This window comes from Suillus fuscotomentosus (genome assembly GCF_016647785.1).
Source record: "Suillus fuscotomentosus strain FC203 chromosome Unknown F5891scaffold_126, whole genome shotgun sequence".
NCBI classification, from domain to species: domain Eukaryota; kingdom Fungi; phylum Basidiomycota; class Agaricomycetes; order Boletales; family Suillaceae; genus Suillus; species Suillus fuscotomentosus.
In genome coordinates, this window is record NW_024539638.1 from 85,734 (window position 1) to 105,650 (window position 19,917).

Genomic DNA, 19,917 nt, shown 5'->3' on the forward strand with positions numbered 1-19,917 from the left:
CATGTGAACCCAATAAGTGTTTGCCGATAGCAAGGTCCAATCATCCACATCGCTGCCGTCGATCGCATGTTCTATTCTGTTCTGCGTGCGCCCAAGACGCCGTTATCGATTTCTTCATTTGTAACAAGCGTTGAGATCTCTAGGAGGGGCCAGACGAATTGAGGAAGCGCAGAGGAAAATAATTACTACCGTATCAGAGATGCGATCGCCTGCTTTGAGGTTGTAGATAACTGAAATGAAAGACGAGATCGGAACCCAGGTTATCCGCATGCGCAAGACACATACTATGTGCGAAGGGGGGAGAAGAAGCGCTTGCAGGCATGAGTTGATCATCTCACTTGCGTACGGCATGATACGGCTCGTTGTGCCTGAAAGAAAACCAAAGAAGTGTTAGTGAAGATCGAGCGCGGACCGAGCACTCGAGGACCTTTAGTCGCCGAAGCACAAGGGTCCGAAAGCCGTACAGGAAGACCGGGCAAGGATGCCGACACTATTGCAAAAGACATCGCTTTCAAGTTTACCGTTCGATATGTTGTCTCTTACCGAACCATCGAAATGCTCGCGTCTCGCCGCTCCCGATACAATCTTGAACGGACGGCAACTGCAGGACCGACGCTGGTTCAATTCTTCTCTGAATTGGCTTCTGAGTTGCCGTGATCATTCTCCGCTGTCTATCACATTACAAGCGTGTATATCTCTGGGGAAGGGAAATACATATCGAGAAGATGCAGAAGCCAGAGTAGAGTATTCTCGTGCCAGAGATACGATGCCTTCTCCGAGGCAGATAACTAAAATGAAAATGAAATCGGAGCCCGAGATGATCATGTGCAAAAGAAAATGATGGTGAACGTGCATTTCAAATTTCAAGGAGGAGGTCGATATCGTCTCTAGTGAAAATGAGAATTGGCTGTAAGTCACTGGTGAGTCGGGATCAAAGTGCGCAGGTACATAAAAGAGCTCACAGACCGATGTTACAAAGGCCGTCGTTCCTCCTGCAGGTTCGCTTGAATCGATTGGCGTCTAAGAATGGCCTGAGAGACGATTCATACAACCAGACACGCCAGCAGTGATTCGTGGTTCCACTCGATGGCGCAGGGCGTAGCATGGTGAATTTCAGTCTTCACCTAGGATAACACCAGTCAATGGTTTCTGACGTCTGCGAACAGTGATAGCATAGCAAGCTGTGCGGATTCGATAGAAGCGATCTGGCTTAGCAGGTCACGAAACTCTTTGGTTTGTAATCCACTTCCACTAGCAATTCGCGATCACAAAACGATATGCCCCGGAGGACGTATAGGTCCTGTCAACAAACCTAGTTGTTTTGGTGGCGTACTAGTTGCGCGAGTTGTCCGACGTGGTGTGACGGTCTCGGAGGTTCGGGCCTCGTAAGGCGTTGTGGACCTGGCAGCTGTTTCACCGCAGGGCCCGTAGTTGTAGTTGGTCTCTTGAGCGCGCTTCGGCTGGCAGCTAAAGGACGAGCTGTAGCGCCGTTGCCAACTGCTGGGAGTTTGCAGGGTTGATCAAGAGCCTCTGCGACAAGATCATCTTCTGCTTTGCCCTTGTGGCCCAACGTCGACATCGACATGGAGAAGGCCAGCGTACTAGCGATAGAGGGGACTAGCGGGTCCGACGGGTCTGGGGAGGACCTTAAGCGCGGTAAGCGCGACATTACGTTGAAATGTTGAATTTCCAACTGGGACACGATTCGTTGATCGAGGTGACAAACAACTTTTCGCGCGTTGAAACACGTGATTTCAAGTAACTTGGGGCCGCACAAATTCACACACTGCACAAATTCATACGCTGCAAGTTCATACTTGTTCGTCTTCCAATGATAGCGCGCCTCTTGCCAACTGCTTGCTTCGTCGCCCACAAGTCCGCTCGTTCAGACGCGCAGCTATGCAAGACAGCCAGATCGTGAAGCAGGCTTGTAAGTCCGCGTTCAAGTTAAATTGATATCGAACGTTTATCATGTGGGCTACAGCGCAGGGATTCAAGGGGAAGAAGGGCACCCCTTCGGGTCAGATGGAACTTGCAAAGACGGACAAGGAAGTGATGGTCTGTTCTCGTTGTTCGAATATGCATCATAGCCCGACTTCAGTCCGTCGGGCCTTCCAACCGCTGCCCGTCTCGCATCTTTCGCACCCGCTGTTTGCGAGTGATCGTCCAGATACCCTCAAACTACAGTCATTTCATCCCGTATGCTTCGAGTTTCTTTTTCGTGTATATTTGATTGATGCACTCTAACAGCAAATGCTTACGAGGGTCGTTGAGTCTCCAGCACTCAAATTCCCCCACAATGACAATGATCCATTCTGCATCTTTGAGTTGCCGAGGAATATCCTTGTCAAGGTTTGTGCGATGTCATATTAGCGCACAGGTGATTGATTAATTTGCTCTGTAGTTCCGCGTACTCTCCAAGCTCTGCTCTGTTATCTGTGACGAACAACGCAATTAACAAGTTAGAAGTTAGACGCAGCAAGTGAGAAAGACATCAAGGAATTTAGGGTTGTTTTTAGTATGCTTCTAGTATTCTTGTCACAGGTTTCCATTGACATCTTTCCAGCCGGAACCCAGGGTTGTGGAAAGAGTTTCCTTCTCCTGCATGGCTTACAGTATTGCAACGCTCGCGATTGGCTAGTCCTCTACATCCCTCGAGGTCTGTACTTTCCAGACTTCCACAAGGCTAATCTTTGACATCACCCGCAGCAACTAATCTTGTAAACTCTACAACTGCCCACACCTATGATATGCGAACTCGAACATACCTTCAGCCAATCTTCGCTTATCAAACTCTTCAGCGCTTTCTCAAGATTAATGCACCCCGGCTTGAACAACTGCGCACCCAGACCGAGATAGAAATAGAACGTTGCCCTCCAGTGCCCCCTGACACACCCCTTGTGGAGCTCATTAATATTGGCCTCAAGGATCAGTGTCATGCTCCGACAGTGCTTGATGCTGTGCTGGCAGAAATTGGGAGGCAGACAATGTGAGCCATCTTGCCTTCTCCGTGTCTAAGACAAGCATAGTCTCAACGGATGGATCATAGTTTCCCGGTGGTTCTGGCAGTTGATGACTTCCAGGCATTATATTGCAAGTCGCACATCATTTTCGGCTATCAAATTGTACTATTTTTTTTAATGCTGCTCCTTCTGCTCGAGCACGCATCTGCACAGAAGTCATTTGTAAGTGTCTATGAAAATCTGGGCACCTAGTCATCTGAACAGAATCAAAATCAGGCCCGCGATGAGTCTTGGTGCGTTCTCACTGAGCAACACAACATTCCCGCTACCTGTGGAGTTTCTTGAGGCTCTTTCTCTCGGGTATGACCGTCCCTATGGACCATATGTCAAGCGGCAGCCGGAGCTCGTAGATCACGCCCACGGCCTCAAGAGGCTGGCAGTACCCGCCAGCCTGAGCGTGCCCGAAGCAGCATCGGTTTTCGAGTTGTGGATGAAGGACAGGGCAGTGCCTTCAAGTGAGTAGTATTCTTCGTTCATCTGTTGTTGGGAAGGTTTGACAATTTGAAACAGAACCCAATGATGAGCTGTTTCTGGCCAAATATACTGAGGCCAGCGGGAACGCAAGAGCGTTTGTCTGGAAGGAATTGTTGTCGTCCATGTCAGCATAGTAGAGCATACCTTCTATATTATGTGGGTGCGCGCCCTCCGTGGTCTGACGTTGCCTTTGAGTCCATCCTTGCTTTTCTTGGAAGGCTTAGTCTGGAGCCGATCGCCCTCCCCAGGTTGTTGTATGTCGAATTTTTTGATGGCATCTTCGAAACCGCAGCATGATCTTAATAGGATGAGGCCCATGGTCATCATGAATGATAAGCGAAGTTTGCATGGCGGGCTTACTTGTCGGCGGCTGTCAAACTCCGTCTGATGAGCAGGCGTACATGCAATGTCATGCATGTATCTGCCCTTGAAGCTGGACACCTGAGCATTCCTTTTGATCTTATTTTGATTGGTGATCAACCAGACGAACCGATGGTTTGCCCCTCGCTTGCATGTTTCCTACGTCACTCGAAGAGCAATAAATTAACGAGTCGTGTTCGACCTAATGATTCTGATTCATAGAAGCAACAGAGACGTTCTTGCTGTCGTAAAGCAAACAGCGGCAGAATCTTTGGAGGCAGGCGGAGTCCGACCTTCGTCGACATCATGATGGTAGTCTCGAGTCACCTCCGTTGTGATCGATGAGCCGTTCGGCGTCTGAGGTAGTGCGAATATCCTAACTTCCCTCAGCGTCGGAGATCCTTCCCCATTTACCACAGCCGAGTTTGTCCTCGGGGAAGGACCGAAAAAACTTTAGCGGAACCTATAATCCTGCAGCCTTTTCATCCATTCGTGTACCAGAAGACCGTTTACGCTTCATCACAGCTTCTGGCCTGATAGCATACAGAAGGTACTGGGAAGCCTAGCCTGTTCTCGAAAACGGAGCTGACTGGCGTGTACTGACTCGGAAACCGAACAGAAAGCTGATTCTGACATATTGTGCAAGGTGCACCCCGCATACACGCACGATACCAATCGTCATAGCATCCAATGCGATCACCGATCGCATATATAGCAAAGCCACTTGAACTCGAAGTCAGGAATGGGAAAGATGGAGTCAGTGTTGGTGCAAAAGGGGTGCAGGGCATCCGAGATTTGAGATAGTAGTGAACGGTCTTACTGAGCGTCATGCAGATAGATCTCGCAGAGGTTACATGAGTTGGCAAGGGTGAAGTTGACCTAGCAACCGACGTGTTGGGTACCGTTACTCATCTTTGTCTGTCTGCATTCGTGGATTAATAGAAACATCTCCTAGATGTCAAGAGCTTCAAGCACTATTAAACGTAGCTGAAGACCGTCAAAAGTGAGTCAAATAGATGATGTCCTAGATTAGCGTGCCCGCAGCAATGAGCGGCATTGCCTGAAAATGATATAGTAGGACCGATCGAGAAGGAAGTCGTGACGTTCATGATCTACCCCATTTGACAGCCAATCAGGGAGGGAAAAGTTATGCACCTTCTGAGGGATGTGAGTGTCTCAGTACTGATGCTTTTAGCCTCTCCAGACACACCAGAACGGGATGAATAGTGTATATAATGTGCAGCATCATGATTTGCAGCTAGGACATGTTTATAGCGACTGCTTAAGAAATGAATGCCCGATATTGAGGAAGTTGTGAAATCAGATACGCACATTGAACGTGAACATATAAAAACGATAACAAAGTACCAGATTCAGAACTGAGATGAGCGTGCAAGCGATGCAGTGCCTGGATGTGGAAGGGATGCACAGCAGAGAAAAAGAACAAAACGGGTCCGCAATGGCAGGGAGCGGGCTGCACGCTTGCTGCACTGGGCGCGGTAGTATGGGAATCAGGAGCAGTAGGTGTCTCGAATGTGGAGGGTGCGGTAGGCTGACTCGTCTGTGATGATGACGCCTGAGCCTGGGGCTGGCCTTGTGATTGAACTTGATGGTGCTGTGTGTGCGACGACGTCACACGGGTCTGCGCTTGGCCTTGCAATTGATGCTGCGGTGGTTGTGCATCGGCACCGGCGCGTTGAGCGGATGTGCAGCAGAGAAAGAGCACGAGATGAGCCTACAAGCGTCCGAATCGTGAATGGGTAGCTCTTGCGCCCGGTGTGGCAGGATTAGTGGCTGAAGCATGGGGTGTTGTAGATGATCAATGATCGATGGTCCCTGGCCGTGCGATTGAGATTGCGACTGACAGGAAATGACTGAACAATAGCAATTATAAACGCACTGGGAGGAATACATACCTGTTTGTCCCGCACTGCAGAAACTTCGACAATGAGAGGAGCACGAGAGAAAATGGACCGCGTTGGGCATTGCTGGAGTTCAATGTATGAATGTGGCGGAAGAGCGACGCGAAGTGATCGAGAAGGGGCGCTTGGATACTGCCAGGATGAGAATGGGTACCGCGTGCCGCAGAGGACTAAAAGTACAGAGGTGAGAATGAGAACCGGTCAAAATGCAGACCACTCACCTGGGAAAACCTTGAGGTGGCTGAAAAGATTAAGGAACATGTCCCGTGCGGTCATTAATGGTTTTCGAGTTGGAACCTGCGAGTGGGATATTAGGGTAATTTTTACTGAGGAGCTATAAAAGTTACATCAGGAATAGACAGGTCCTCAAGCCCAACTTCTTTGAGGATGGCGTGAACGTCCCATGCGTACGCGTTTTTGTTTCTGCAAGCAGTGACTAGCACCTTTCCATCTGGGGAAAGGGCTGCGGAGTACAAACTCCGTTCGTGGTGGAGGGGTAGTCCGACTGGGAGGTTTGCATCGAGATTCCATAGACGCGCTGGTTTGTTGAGTGACACGCTAACAAGGAAGCGGTTGTTGGGAGGCAAGGAGATGGCGGTGACAAGGTGTATGCCTTGAAGGATAACGATCTGCTGCCAAGCGGCAGTGTCGAATATCCCAATCAGTGCGAGTGAACCGGAGATAAGCTTCTTCTCGTCCGACGTCCAGGCCAAGAAGTGTTTGAGCGCGGTTATAGCAAACGACACAATTGACACCGAGCTGACGGTTGATCGCGAGTCATCCAATTCTAGCTAACATAGTATTCATGCCGCGTTCTATAGTTGGCACGATGTCACTGCCTAGATGTTTCAAGAGTTGAGTCGAAACATTATATCGTGAAAAGTCATTGACCGCATGCTGCGGATGCAATAGAGTGGGTGATGGAGACGGCGAGCAACTTCCAGATGTCTGCGAAGATGAGTCACTTAAAGAACCGCATAGGATACGAGTCGTATGTCGTGAGTGCACCGTCAGAAAGTGAGAACCTAGGGCAAAAGACTCATCAAATCGCGCAAAGAAGTGAACCGACCGACTAACCTGTAGACAACCCAATGACCTGCATCCGACCGATGTTTCGCAAGTACACTCGGTATTGCTCTCGAGAAACGGCAGACTCAGCGTATGAGTGTTGCCTGCGATTGGCATAGGCGCATTCAATGACTGGGGACCGAGAGTTTCAAGATGCTCATGGACTTTTATCATTCCGCTCATAGGCTCTTTGGCCCATAACTTACAAGATAAACTCGTTACTTCTCTGCACAATAACCTCCAACCTCTAGCATTCCCGTCAGCACTTGATGAGATTCCCAACGATCATACTCGGTATGCCCCACTTATCCCGCCTGATTGTAAATGAGAAACAGCAGTTGATGAAGCCCTCCTCATTAGGGACATCCATCCTTTTTCGGCGTTTGCGGCTGCATATTGATAAGGGATTTTATAACGTAGCACGCAAGATGTGAGTACGGCCTTCTGGGAAGAGTCAAACTTGCATATTTCTAGCAAACGGGGTCAAAAGTTGAAGTGTGTTACGATAGACGAGACTCACCTCCCGACAATTGACTGCCGACTCTTCTACAATAAGCTCGTAGATACAAAGGTGGCCCTACATAGAAGACATAAGTCCTTGCAAGCATTCATAGTCACATCGAGACAGCTTACGCCTCGCATCATATGTCCATCGACACCTATGAGTTCTGGAAACTCGCGGTTTCCTTTATAGATCTCACCCATTCGGCGCCAGAGACACGCTGGGGCATTCATGGCTGAGAAGACATGGTTGGAATGAAGAAGCAATCGCTCAAAAGCTTCTTCTATGAAAATGAGGTCCTTGTAACATGGTCGATCGCAAAACTGCATCAGTAAGGACTCAAGCTCACGATATCGCGTAGGGACTGCGCAACAGCCTAAGTATGATCAGCAACGTTAGTAAATATCGTAAAAGATCATCGCTCACTCGGAATGTGGTCGCAGCACCGACAACGGTTGCAGAATTTGCCGCTTCGATTGTCGAGAAACACTGAAGATAAACAGGTGTTCGAGTCAAATCAATGTCTCAACAAGAACAAGAAGACAACGACTTACTTGCGATTCATCCACCTTGACAGTCGTGCATAGCCCTTGACATGATCATACGGTTTGAGCAGACCTGCCTCGACGAAGACGGCAGTGACGAGGAACTAGATGAGGGGGATATTGAAGAGGGTGACGAGAGTGAACAAGAAGACAACGACTTACTTGCGATTCATCCACCTTGACAGTCGTGCATAGCCCTTGACATGATCATACGGTTTGAGCAGACCTGCCTCGTATTTGCTCCGAATAACGCGACTCAGTCGTTCATCCCGAGTGCCTGACTCCTGATCTGCAGCAGTCAACAAAAACATTTCTGTCTTGGTGGTAGACGGTAGAAGAGGGGGTGCAGGCTCTTCAGCGGGTGCCTCAGGAGGATGTGCCGGAGGGTTCGATGTCGCTTCAGTAGCAGAGGCAGGGCTTGATATGTAGGGAGTAGCCTGAGAGAATGTGGGCGTAGGCATGAGGGAGGGTGTCGCTGCTGGAGATGTGGTGAAGAAAGACCCCTCGTCTAGAGTTTCCAATAAGTCACAGGAATAACTGAGTGAGACGCATAGCGGAAAGACCATAAAATGACAACGTGAGGACTGAAAATTCGTTGCTTAACGTTTCGGGCTGACAGAGATATGCGCTTGACGGAACACTCATTGGCCATGCGACGGTCGCTGGAGGAGGCATGGATGAGCCATAGATAGGCTCTGCGCAAAACGCTCTCAGCATAGTAATACAAAGCCATGGTATACACACGAGTCATCGACCTTGCAGGATCAACACTATTTGACGAAGCAGCTGGAACAGCATCGGAACTCTGCTTCCCACCAGTCTTTGGCGGTCGCTGCTCGTCATGGCAAAGATGGCCAATCTCGCGCTTCATACTACAGACTCGTCAGCACATGCAACAGTGCGCAAGTGTGTTCATGGGTACTCACTGAGGAGTTGAGCGCACATCTTGGTCATATGACGCGCTGCGTCAATGCATTCCGCAACGCCTTCCTCATCACTTTATGGGTGGTTTGATGAAGCAAGATGCGAAGATCCATATCGTGGGACTTGCTATTTGATACTGACATATGGCGTACCGCAGAAGAAGGAAAGCTGCTTGCGCACCTATTTTGGTATTACTTCAGGCGAAAGTGGCATCAGCTATGTCAATATCTGGGATAATCGTCCAGCTGTTCCTCCTCTTCTTTAGAGTCTGGACTCCGAATCTCTGAGTACTTTTCGACACAGCCACGTGGGCTTATGTACTGGCATCACGTGATTTTGAAACCCGCTGCGCTCGTCGCTCTCAGCCTCTCTGCATGACTTTCCTTGAAGCTTCGAGCGTCAGGGTGAGCTGCACTTCCATCCTCCGCCCCCTTCTTTCCGCATCATTACTGTGCTTTCGTCTCACACGCTAACACTTCTACTCAGACAAAGAGATAATCTCCCGTCTTGCAGAGGCTGACATGATGGTCGACCTGGAACACTTGAATAGCAGAGTCGCGACCGTTGAGTTGCGAAATGTAAGTTTTGTCAGCCTCTATCCCTTGTTCATCGACTAACTAACTACCACACAGTGTCAGATATTTTATTCTATTGTTTGACATACAGTCACCTTCCTCGTCGCTATGCAAACATTTTACCCTTCCTTCCTATTACTGGGACCTTCGAGGCATTGCGCACTGGCAGCAAAGCAGTGAGTGGTACGTCTGTTTCTCTTCTTTCCTTCCGTTTCGACCTTTGCCCACTCTTTTTGTGTACCCTCTTATTCTTACGTGTGCACGTGTCAATAGCGTTAGGTCTTTAACGACTCGTCTCTCCGAATTTGAGTCTGAACGCACCCGACTCGAAGCTGCCGTCGGTATTGCACGAGGCGCAGCAGCCCGATCAGAGGAGCGGATTCCAGAAAAGGCAGGTGTCATCCTGAACGAAATATCCTCGATGAGTACAATCACTCATATCTACACATTCCACAGGCTCGTGAAGCAGACTCTGCTCGCGCAAAATAGACGCTCCGATAACACAACTTGAAACATACGCAGATTACAACAAGGTGAAGCGAGAACTGGAGATTCTCAAGGTGCGCCTTACCCTCATGTGTCATTCTCATCGTGTCGACTCCATGATAGTACGTTAAATTTGCAGGTCTAGACCCGGATGATGATTGGTCTATCTACCAGACCTTCATGCGGAGGTCACATCCGCACACCTAACCTAGTTATAGGCTTCAGTCTCCAGGGTGTTAGGGATGAGGTGTACAGTGAAGGGACACATCTCATGGTTCGTACCACTCTTTTGAACGCATTTTGTTTGCTTATGCTCCTCAGGTTCCCTGGTTCGAGACTCCAATAGTTTTCGACATTCGTGCAAAGCCTCGGAGTGTAGCAAGTTTGACTGGCACGAAAGGTGACGTCTGCAGCTTGCGGCACACCTGCACCCGCTTAATTTGGAATTGTAGATCTGCAAATGGTCAACATTACTTGCAGAGTTCTGTCACGGCCGGCTGTATCTACTCTGCCTCAAATATATCGTGAACTAGGAAAAGACTATGACGAGCGCGTACTACCGTCTATAGTTAACGAAGTCCTCAAGTGTGGTCGCACAGTTCAATGCGAGTCGACTTATTACACAATGTGAGATGGTGCGCAGTATTTTCACCTACTACCCTGTTGTAAAATGACGATGGGTTATGTGTCAGGTGTCCCGGTTAATTTGCGAGAACCTGACGAATTGTGCATTGCGCTTTAATGCGGTGCTAGACGATGTGTCTATCACCCATTTGGCATTTTCACCTGAGTTTACGCATGCTGTCGAGGCCAAGCAGGCAAGTAATCTGGTACATATCCCATTCACCGAGGTAATTTTGCCCTACAGGTCGCTCAACAAACAGCTTTGAGGGCTGCCTTCTTGGCTGATCAGGCCATCCAAGAAAAGCAGGTAATATATCCTTGTAGTAATTATCGGTTTTTCTTAGTTCTGATGTGTCTTCTACAGTCTATTATAGTGCAAGCTCAAGGTGAGGCAAAGAGTGCTGAGCTGATTGGTGAAGCCATGCGCACGAATAAAGGATTTCTGGAGCTTCGTCGGCTTGAGGCCGCAAGGGATGTCGCCAACATGCTAGCCTCCTCAGGGAATAAAGTGATGTTAGATGCTCAGAGCCTCTTGTTGAATGGTGCGTTGTCTCCTACTTTGTGACGATTGCTACTAACAGATTCTTTGTTACGCAGTGACTGGAGAGGACACAAAAGAGTTACTGAAAGTAAAGAAGTGATCCTATTACCTTGTCCGCATCTCGTCATCATTGTACTGTCGCTGCTGATGAAAATGCACATGTCGACTCATAACAGTATAACTGCAAGTCGTTGCCTTGCAAGTTACCGCTCACCATCTACAGACACGCATCAGAACGACATGAAGAGGACAAAACAAAATGGGTCTTCTAATCACCGTAAAAATGAAGTCGCTAAGAGCGCACAAAACCACGAGCAAAATCAGACAGCCGAGTCCGACACTGAAGAGAGCTTTCAGTTGCCACGAAAGAAAGTCAGATGGGAGGGTAATTCCGAATCAGTGGCAGTGGTAGCAAATATGGAGAACGGTATTTCGGAGGACGATGCGAACACATCAAAGGTGAAGTTTCTCAAAGAGTGTTGTGTCCCGTGGATCTGACCATCTAGTCAGATCTGCTTGACGATGTCTTGCCAATCGTAAGTCGTTCAATGAGTGCGTGTTTCCGATGCATATTAGCGTGTTTCCTCCAGAGGGCGTGTTGCAGGCCCATACTATGATTCTGTCATGTGTATAGTCTATGTGCTCGAAGATACGCAAAAGGATGTTTACTTCGATCTTACGAGCATGCGTTGAGTGGAATCCTTCTCATCATTTTGCCCATCTGAACCTGTACCAGTTCTAGAACAATGCAATGCTGACAAAGTGTTGACCAGCTCCAAAGCCGACGACCCGTTTATATCGGTCCTTCAGAAATTTGATATGCTCTCTATTGCCACTGCATATATGCGCAGGTACTCAACCCAATGACTCAGCTGAGGCTTCTGGAGGTGTCGCTCCCTCTTCTCTCTGAGTTGATAACCGAAGATACTGGTCAATTGTCATCCGACAGCAGTTCAGGCGCTGAGCCAAGAAACGCATATGAATTCATGCAGAAACGCAAACAGCCGGCAGGCGACCCAACTATGGAAAGATGGAACACGGCAATTAGGTTGGCCAACTATGCATCGGTGGAATCTTCTCTTTGTGTGCATCTAGATACGTGGATACGGTATTCCATCTTCTCCACCTCTCCACACATTCACACGTGCACAGGACCAAGCTGTCAAAGCCACCGAGGCGCATGCACTGGAAGCTGAATTGTGTGGACTAACTGTTCGATGTTCGTGGGGCTATACTTAAATCACCAGTGTGATCAACAGCATGGTCATGTAACATACAGACGATGCCGCCATTGGTGCACTCAAAGTATTTCGGCAATGCAACACCAATGAGTTGGTTATAAGATGTTCATTTGACACTGCCTGGTAGGCATGTGCTCACCGTGTTCAGCCACTTAGCAACGAGTAGGAGCATGGTTATCACACCCCTCATTGTACTGAGAAGGCTGAGTGCCTCAACCAGAAGAGTAGTTGTTGGCGTTGAAGAATCCTCTTATTGTGTTGGCTACTAGCTCCGAGTCCGGGTCGAAGTTCAATGCTATAGTCAGGTTGCAAGGGCACGAATGTGAATTCCTTGTGAAGGTCTACTAGTAGGGAAAGCAAAAATTGTGGAAAATGAAGCTGAAAAAAGGGTTAGCAAATTAATCCCACAGGAATGACTATTACATAATTACAAGACCCGCGGCCCGCTGCGATTGAGGTCTTTGTGATTCAAACCACTTATTAAGCTACAACTAAAGTTATCATCAGCATTGCCCTCGTCGCAACTACGGTGGCAACTTGATCTGCTACATCGCACAATCACCTGGAATGGCTGCGATAACCTATCCATTAGCTGTTCGTTCTTTGGCAGATATGTTCCCAGACCTTCTACACATCTCCGCCTTAGCTTCTCATAGACTCCATGAAGCCAAGGATATCAGAGATCCCTTTGATATAAATGCGGCCTACGATGCGGAGAAGACTGTGCAGGAACTGGAGCCTCTCAGCCGTAAGTCAAGATAGTTTCAGCTTGAGTTGTTTCAATCTGCAATCAATGGTTTGTGTATCAATTCAATTCAGGTATAATTCCGGCAGTATCTCACATGCATATCGAAGCTGCGAAAAACAGAGCTCATGTATTGCGCACCATTCGTAAGTCCTCATTTTGGCGCCAGACCCAAAGTTCACTAATCTCGATGTAGATGCAACAGCAACAGTTGGAGCTGTTGATGTCCTGGCGAGATTAGATGAGATACAAAGAACACAAAATACGACTCAGGCGATCATAAACGAAAATCGTGCGATGTTACAAGAGACCCGAGCTATGGTCATGAACGTCAGACTTGCAAGCCAAAATGCTAAGGTGCCACAGGAACGAAATCATTACAAACCTCTTCAAAAAACTGTGAGTCAGGTCCGTTGTTATATCTGTCACCATATCCTAAAGTGTCCCCTCGTTATTGTCATAGAGGAGTGGTCATGGTCGTGAACTAGCGTTGCAAGTATCAAGGCCGGAAAACATCAATCACCTTCCCCCGCTAGCTACCATTCAGCCCGCTGCATTAGGGACTGTCCCTCCCTTTTTTGACCGCAATACAGATGCGTATACATTAGGAACAATCAACTCTCTCATTATCTTCTACAATGATGATTTCGACATAGAGAAGGAGGATAATTTGGAGATTAGGAAAATAAAGTTTCGTCGCTGGCTGTGTTCTTGATTATCGCTACAGTCACCCAGTTTCTGATTCATTTGGTGTCTTCCAAGGCATGTTCCATTTATTGTTAGAAAATAAAAACTTGCCTGGGATCTTAGCGCTCAGCAGGTATAAGTAGTGCAGCTTGCTTGATTTTAAAATGTAGTCCGGCCAACTCTCAATCGCGACGATCAAAGGCTAGCTAATACTTGCTCTTTGTTCTCAATTTCACAGATCGTTTCACGATCGATCATGATCATACGCGTGACACCATTTATATGTCCATGTCAATCACGGCGTTCGATTTGCTCCTTAAATCCCATTTGCAAATGCCTTTCTGGATTCTGAATTCTGATGCGACTTGAAATGAGCGAATGTACATGTAGTTGATGTTCGGATCGGTGGAGCCACGTGCGCACTGCACAGGGATACATAACATACTTAATGGAAGAAAGAAACTTTGCACACCAACTTTTTATGCCCTATGGCTCTGATTACGGCCCTTGGCGTTATCGTCTCTTTCCAGAGCACGAGCTATGTGCTCAGATCCTGAAACGCTGCATAACTAATATCTCAAGCGACGGCTCAAGGAGCCTTGGCGCTTCTCTACAGCCTCATGTTAGTTCAATCAACGAGGACAGGTATCTAATCATGGATTTACGCCTCTCAAATGGTGTCTGGAGCTTGAACTGTGTCTTCAATGGTGCGTGTTATGAGGCACTACATATACTTCATCTTTCCCCGCGTATTTTATTAATCAATTAAACCTCTCCTATACAGGACACGGAGGACATGACACAGCTGACTACCTTGTCTCGGAATAGTCCTTCCTTTTAATGGCTGGATTGTTGCACACAGTGACCAACTTGGAGGGCGTTTCAGATGTTCTCACCAAAGGGATTTTTGCCGTGGATGAAGCAATAAGACAGGACTTCCTCGAAATATTCCCTGAACAAGTCGACGAAATCGCCACGATGTCAGATGTAACAGTCAAAGCGCGAGTCAACGACCAGTCTTCCGGGGACTAAATCATCAGAAAACCCTACGTTGCTTGAGGGGATCTACAATCTTATTGACGCTCGTCGACCCTACAAAGAAACATCTTTGGGTGCTAAATCTCGATGATGGCTTAGTGGGTAAGCTGAGGTGAAGGTTCAAGCGGAAATCACTGACATCGATCTTGAAGCAGTGCTCGGAAGTAGACGAGACGCGAGTTCACAATCAGAATGCATCTTCGACGATAGAGTGCTCGGTAATCTTGCTGTCACGAGAGGTAAGCCTATCTAATGTGTTAGACCAGATGATCTCACTGTGATGCAGCATCAAGCTGTTGGTGACCACAGCTTCAAACTGCCTCGCATCTACGCTGAGAAAATATTCTTAAACGTAGAACCGGGATTTCGTGTCCCTGCTGCGACTGAGTCTTTCATTTCACGAAATCTGAGCCCGCCATGCGTCTCGAATCTTGCAAGCGTTTGTCATGTCGACCTTCATGAGCAGTCAAGCTGCAACTGCTTTATCTTGATGTGTTCCGACGGGCTGGTTGACGTTTACATGGATGACCCAGATCACGTTGAATCCTTCGCATCTCTCGTCCGGAAGTGGGTGGAAATAGTGGGTGACGTCGTGAAAGATGACATTGAAGGGGCAATGCTGCGCTTGTTAAGACACGCTCTGGGCGCAGAAGACATCGACAGAGTCTCATGCATGCTCAACGTAGACATGCCTGTCCTTTATATGGATGATACGACTGTCATCTTACAAGTGCTGTAGTATCCGATACTAAGGCGTGTGGATGTAGGGGGTAACGGATGTGGATTGTGCCGAGTGCTAGAAATGCTGCATTTGTAAATTATAGATAAAAGTCAGGAAAACGTCGAGCCCTGCATCATCGCAAGTCCAAGATCTTCAGCGGGCTGTCTTTCATTTGCACGTGCCCCTTGTCTGCGTCCTAAACAACCGATCAATAGCTGTGGACGAATCACTCCAGAAGCTACGCACTGTGTAGATCGGCACCTCTGAGTGCGGGCTTCCTTGGCATTGCAGTCCAAATTTGTTTGCAAACCTGGGGAGTCGGTAAGGCAGAACATTCCGAAGCTAACTGTGAAAAGAATCAAGACATGAGTGGTATGAGCAATGCGGTACCCACTTGGGAGTGAACTTTGGGGCGCAAACAACGGCAAAGGACTCTGGAAGCATGCGCTAAAATCCAGAATGCGTATGTAGAACATAAAGCTTTCATAAAGGGCCAGTCAGCAAGAGGTTCTGTGCTAAAATTAGGGACCCACAAGATTGTGAAGGATGGGTGTGAATCCAACGAAGATTGTTAGACGCAGATACACAGGACGACCGGAGGAAACATGCTCATCCCAAGGTAATCAAGTTCTTCCGTGAATTGCAGGACGAGCTCTTCCTCGTCCATAGTGCAAGTATCGCTTGTCAAGTGCTGCCTTGGAATGAAGAGCGCCGTGACAGTAAATTTATTTTCTTTGTCTTTCCAAGCAACAGTCGAAAAGTTTCACGATTTCGCGCCATATTCAGCGATGAGATAGACAGGAACCTGCGGAAGACATTCTCGTAGCAAGTTCGATCTTCAGGTCGGGTACTTGAACAGGATCGCTGGCTTTACAAGTAATCCGTGCAGAGTCTTGGTCAGCAGTCCGGTACCGGTCACCATCGATACGACGTACGGGAGCGGATGGAGGTGGAGGAACGGCCTGACGAACTCGCGAAAGGGAAGAATACGGGGTTGCAGAATCAAAGTAAACATCAGAAGTCGACCGCGTCGTATTCTGAGAGTATGGGTATGACGTCGGCTGACTCGGCAAGACAACCACAGAAAGATCAGGAAGTTGATGAGTAGACAATTGAGAAGATTCCGGTTCGAAAAGTAGGGAAGATCGTACAAGATGGTGGGCTTGAGAGTGGGGTAATTAAACATTGATTGCAGAGAAGGTGCGTAACCTTGCTTGAGCTGGTGTTGCGACATGAATTCTGGGTATTGAATATGTCCATCCGGTGGAATAGGCGATGTTGTGGTTACTGGTGCAGGATAAGACGGGCTGAAGTGACAATGAGATACGCCCAATAATGACGAGGAGATACTCACGGCTTCAACCTTGTTGGAGTTGTAGCGCGGTTCCTATATGGCCAAGTCTATATATGTATAAATTCAAGATTCGAGGACGCTGACCTTGTTGGGCTCTCGATAGGCATAAGAAAGGGAGCAATAGCCATTGCTTGAGACCTTTCGAAGGATCCCAAAGGTTGGAAAGAGTACGGTCTGAGAGCTCTGCAATTGTTGAAGGTCTCCGACTAGATGGGCTCGGTCGTGGAGAGGGTCAGGGCACATTTGTATAAGGCGAACTCATGATGGAAGAGCATCTAACCACCACCGCTCGTAACGTCCCGATATTTCGTACTTACTGTATCTGGAAGAAATGCCTCCGTGTGGCTGTTCTGGTTCGTTGATTGGCCCGAGATTGGGCTTCTGGAACTTGGATGGACACGTCAGTGATGAACAAACAGTTCTGGTGAACTTCTTGCCATCACAACAAATTCTAATATCCAAATTTACAATCCAGGCACAAGGGAACGCGTCGCATCTTTGACAGGTCAAGCTTGATGACTTAGCGATTGTACGTAGTTTCTGGTGGCGGCGGAGGAGAGCACGCTTGTCTAGGTATTCTCGTGTTGACGATCTCCGAGAGGATGACGAACCTTGGAAGTACTATGGTCACTCGTTGGAATTGACGCGTCGAATGTCGATAACATGATACTCTGAGGTTATCAATCCTGTATCACATACTATGCTTCATGTTGTACTACTGGACACTGGTACTGTTAATTATATACCCCGGAGTCGCACTAATAACACATTAATTAATATGCTCTCGGTAACTCGATGCGGCCGTCTATATAGTAAACATCGTAGACAAATCCATGCCATGATCGATGGAGGGCGACCGCCGACGTGGCACACTTCCTCGGCGGTCTTCCGACTCCGTGAGAACATTGTTGTCAAGTGACCTATGGAACTTACTTATTCATATCCATCCTGCACTAACTATGTTGCCTCACAAAGCTTGCAAGTGCTGCGCAGCTGTTTGCATATCAATTATCAATTATATTCCCTATTCGTCGCCATCACGTGTCCCGCTTGACTCTTACCTTCTAACGCCGTCATTTCGTCATGCGGCTGTCAAGGGTCGTTCGAAGGTACACACTCTGAGGAGTTAAGGTGAAGTACCTTCTGCTCAACATAAATTACACTACCTCGAGCTGTGAACCGCGGATGGTTGGGGACTATCACCAGCAACCAACTTTACAGCTAGGGCATCAGCTTGAAACCCATGAAATTTAAGGATGCAAAAAGATTACATAGGACCTTCCGAAGACACCCCCTTGCAAGCCCTTACTCTGCGCCAACAACAACGGCTTGGAGCCCGCTGTGTGGAAAAGGAGGGGAGAAATAGCGGATGTACCGTTGATATCACAGGATAAATTGATGGTGGCTGGCGTACTAGTTACCTACTACTAGTGAGTGTAAAGTTTCTCCTTCCCCCCGTCCTGAGTCCTCGTGATTGCATTGCGTTTACCTGTGAAACAGGTAGACCATCAACATGGCGACCTATGGCGACCGCCGCAAGCAGATTGAGATGAAATATTCATTCTCAAACTTCAAGGGCGTTTTGACCCCATAGTTCGACAACAATAATGATATTGTCCACTTAGGTGAAACAAGATCTGAACATGGTTTCACGAGCATACTTATAGTAAAGCTACAGAGCAAATTCCTTTCCGCATGAAATTCCTATCAATAGGTTAGGTGTGCGGAAGTGACTTCCGCGCGAAGGTCAAATTGATAGGTGGGGTGTGTTCCTGAAGCAGAGATACAGGTCGTTTGGGTAGAAGTCCAAATTTAGCTAAGGTGTGATAAAATTAGAGACGCAATGCAGAGGGAGAGAAGAAACCGATTGACTGGCATCAATTCCACTCGGGGTACCAATACCTGTGACCTTGGGGTGACACCCGACCACGAGGCAAGTTCAGGCGGAGGGGACGTTAGATTCCTGCGGAAGCTCGAAGTCATCATTCCTGACTGAAGTGCGTTTTCGCTTGGACCGAAGGGAAGAAGGGGATGAACCATCTGTTGGACGTTTCTTGCATGAGCGCTGGCGAGTGCCTGGCCTTTTATCAGGCCCTCGCCGTTTAGGTGCTGCATCGTATTGGCATTCATTCGAGCGGCGCACACAATTATGACAAATTGGTCTTGCAGAATCACATCGAATTTTCCTTGCACGACTTAGCAACCACGAAAATGAGCAACCTGAAATAAGAATAAGAATGAACGCACCATTGCTGACAAGCTACCACCTGATTCGAAATTTCCCTGTGAGGCGGATCCTGAGACGTAGATGCGGCTGGCTGCAGTTGAAGGGTTGACTCTGACGTTGGAACAGGGGATCGAGTGCTCTCTGGAGTTTGTATTGCAGGGGGTTGTGCTGAGCAACCACCTGAGTAAGACTGTGTGCGCAAGTCCTCGGCAGAATATTTTCGATTTTGGGGGCCTTGGTAGAACAAATTGATGACGGCACCGTGAGCTGGAGGGAGCGGAAGGCAGGTGTTAGGGTGGGCATGGGGCGGTGTGTCAAGGCCGAGGTGATTTCTTTGTGGAGGAAACTCAGACTGATATGAATTATGGTGGTGAAGATTCTGATTTGAATGAAAATCCGAAGGGGTTTCGAGAAGGTGAGGGTGCGGGTGGATGTTGATGTAATTAAACTGAGAGGCTAGGATGCCCGCTGCATGTTGTCTATCTAGTTGATCTTGACGATAGCAGACTTCATTGTGGATAACATGTGAAATGATGATTAACACTGTTTTTGAAAAGACGATAGGACTTACTGTATCCATGCGGCTGAGGAAATTCAGCCCCGAAGATGGGTGAATGCAAGCCGGAGCCATCCTCGTTGGACTGATAACCGTCCTCCATCATTATGCCTTGTAGAAATGGAGCATAGATGTCACTGTTTGTACTGATGACCATGAGTACTAAAAGAATGAGAGTTGAGAAAGAAAATAGTAGATGGTAATATGGCACTAGTTCTTTACCATGCGAGACTTGAAGGAGAACATGCGCCGGAATGGCAAGCTCAATGATTAAGTATTACTCCCGAACTCGTTACCAATTCGC

The 19,917-nt window shown here is 47.9% G+C and overlaps 7 protein-coding genes across 7 annotated transcripts; 4 read left to right on the plus strand and 3 right to left on the minus strand.

Annotated features, from left to right (window-relative positions):
• Positions 1-1,583: 1,583 nt before the first annotated feature.
• On the plus strand, positions 1,584-3,631 carry F5891DRAFT_1211133 (mitochondrial ribosomal death-associated protein 3-domain-containing protein; the record flags this gene model as incomplete). The annotated part of the gene is made up of 9 exons (XM_041369192.1): positions 1,584-1,656; positions 2,102-2,199; positions 2,251-2,363; positions 2,405-2,482; positions 2,520-2,659; positions 2,710-2,989; positions 3,050-3,214; positions 3,252-3,478; positions 3,534-3,631. 9 exons carry the CDS (start codon positions 1,584-1,586, stop codon positions 3,629-3,631), a joined length of 1,272 nt encoding a protein of 423 aa, XP_041218147.1.
• Positions 3,632-7,106: 3,475 nt separating this feature from the next.
• On the minus strand, positions 7,107-9,090 carry F5891DRAFT_1166584 (uncharacterized protein; the record flags this gene model as incomplete). The annotated part of the gene is given in 11 exon segments (XM_041365433.1): positions 7,107-7,199; positions 7,286-7,317; positions 7,364-7,424; positions 7,481-7,648; positions 7,699-7,725; positions 7,796-7,838; positions 8,057-8,492; positions 8,512-8,589; positions 8,639-8,766; positions 8,821-8,944; positions 8,999-9,090. The coding sequence occupies 9 exon segments, from the start codon at positions 8,763-8,765 to the stop codon at positions 7,107-7,109; spliced, it is 1,065 nt and encodes a 354-aa protein (XP_041218148.1). The 5' UTR covers position 8,766; positions 8,821-8,944; positions 8,999-9,090.
• A 1,006-nt stretch (positions 9,091-10,096) lies between these two features.
• On the plus strand, positions 10,097-11,212 carry F5891DRAFT_1069561 (uncharacterized protein). Its single transcript, XM_041363237.1, has 8 exons — positions 10,097-10,153; positions 10,201-10,279; positions 10,332-10,456; positions 10,479-10,514; positions 10,572-10,697; positions 10,748-10,810; positions 10,868-11,045; positions 11,101-11,212. The coding sequence occupies exons 1-8, from the start codon at positions 10,151-10,153 to the stop codon at positions 11,142-11,144; spliced, it is 654 nt and encodes a 217-aa protein (XP_041218149.1). The 5' UTR covers positions 10,097-10,150; the 3' UTR covers positions 11,145-11,212.
• A 162-nt stretch (positions 11,213-11,374) lies between these two features.
• On the plus strand, positions 11,375-11,854 carry F5891DRAFT_903269 (uncharacterized protein; the record flags this gene model as incomplete). The annotated part of the gene is made up of 3 exons (XM_041373501.1): positions 11,375-11,532; positions 11,635-11,732; positions 11,781-11,854. Coding segments are annotated over 3 exons (330 nt in total), but the record flags the coding sequence as incomplete, so codon positions are not given.
• A 2,703-nt stretch (positions 11,855-14,557) lies between these two features.
• F5891DRAFT_1211161 (uncharacterized protein) lies at positions 14,558-15,545 on the plus strand (the record flags this gene model as incomplete). The annotated part of the gene is made up of 4 exons (XM_041369193.1): positions 14,558-14,704; positions 14,758-14,857; positions 14,911-14,994; positions 15,049-15,545. 4 exons carry the CDS (start codon positions 14,558-14,560, stop codon positions 15,492-15,494), a joined length of 777 nt encoding a protein of 258 aa, XP_041218151.1. The 3' UTR covers positions 15,495-15,545.
• Positions 15,546-15,978: 433 nt separating this feature from the next.
• On the minus strand, positions 15,979-17,064 carry F5891DRAFT_1211167 (uncharacterized protein). The gene is made up of 4 exons (XM_041369194.1): positions 16,915-17,064; positions 16,831-16,863; positions 16,686-16,783; positions 15,979-16,638 (listed from the first exon to the last, which is right to left on the minus strand). Exons 1-4 carry the CDS (start codon positions 16,956-16,958, stop codon positions 16,259-16,261), a joined length of 555 nt encoding a protein of 184 aa, XP_041218152.1. The 5' UTR covers positions 16,959-17,064; the 3' UTR covers positions 15,979-16,258.
• A 1,705-nt stretch (positions 17,065-18,769) lies between these two features.
• Positions 18,770-19,770, minus strand: F5891DRAFT_1211169 (uncharacterized protein; the record flags this gene model as incomplete). Its single annotated transcript, XM_041369195.1, has 3 exons — positions 18,770-19,025; positions 19,078-19,564; positions 19,629-19,770. 3 exons carry the CDS (start codon positions 19,768-19,770, stop codon positions 18,770-18,772), a joined length of 885 nt encoding a protein of 294 aa, XP_041218153.1.
• Between the last annotated feature and the right edge of the window lie 147 nt (positions 19,771-19,917).

What these genes read in the sequence shown, in the direction of transcription:
- F5891DRAFT_1069561 (XM_041363237.1), top strand. An exon ending in TTATTACACAATGTGAGATG is followed by an intron (nt 10,515 to 10,571) that starts GTGCGCAGTATT and finishes GTTATGTGTCAG; the next exon opens with GTGTCCCGGTTAATTTGCGA. An exon ending in AGGCCATCCAAGAAAAGCAG is followed by an intron (nt 10,811 to 10,867) that starts GTAATATATCCT and finishes TGTCTTCTACAG; the next exon opens with TCTATTATAGTGCAAGCTCA.
- F5891DRAFT_1211167 (XM_041369194.1), bottom strand. Translation starts at nt 16,958, where the DNA reads ATGGCTATTGCTCCCTTTCTTATGCCTATCGAGAGCCCAACAAG. An exon ending in CCTATCGAGAGCCCAACAAG is followed by an intron (nt 16,864 to 16,914) that starts GTCAGCGTCCTC and finishes TTGGCCATATAG; the next exon opens with GAACCGCGCTACAACTCCAA. An exon ending in GCAACACCAGCTCAAGCAAG is followed by an intron (nt 16,639 to 16,685) that starts GTTACGCACCTT and finishes CCCACTCTCAAG; the next exon opens with CCCACCATCTTGTACGATCT.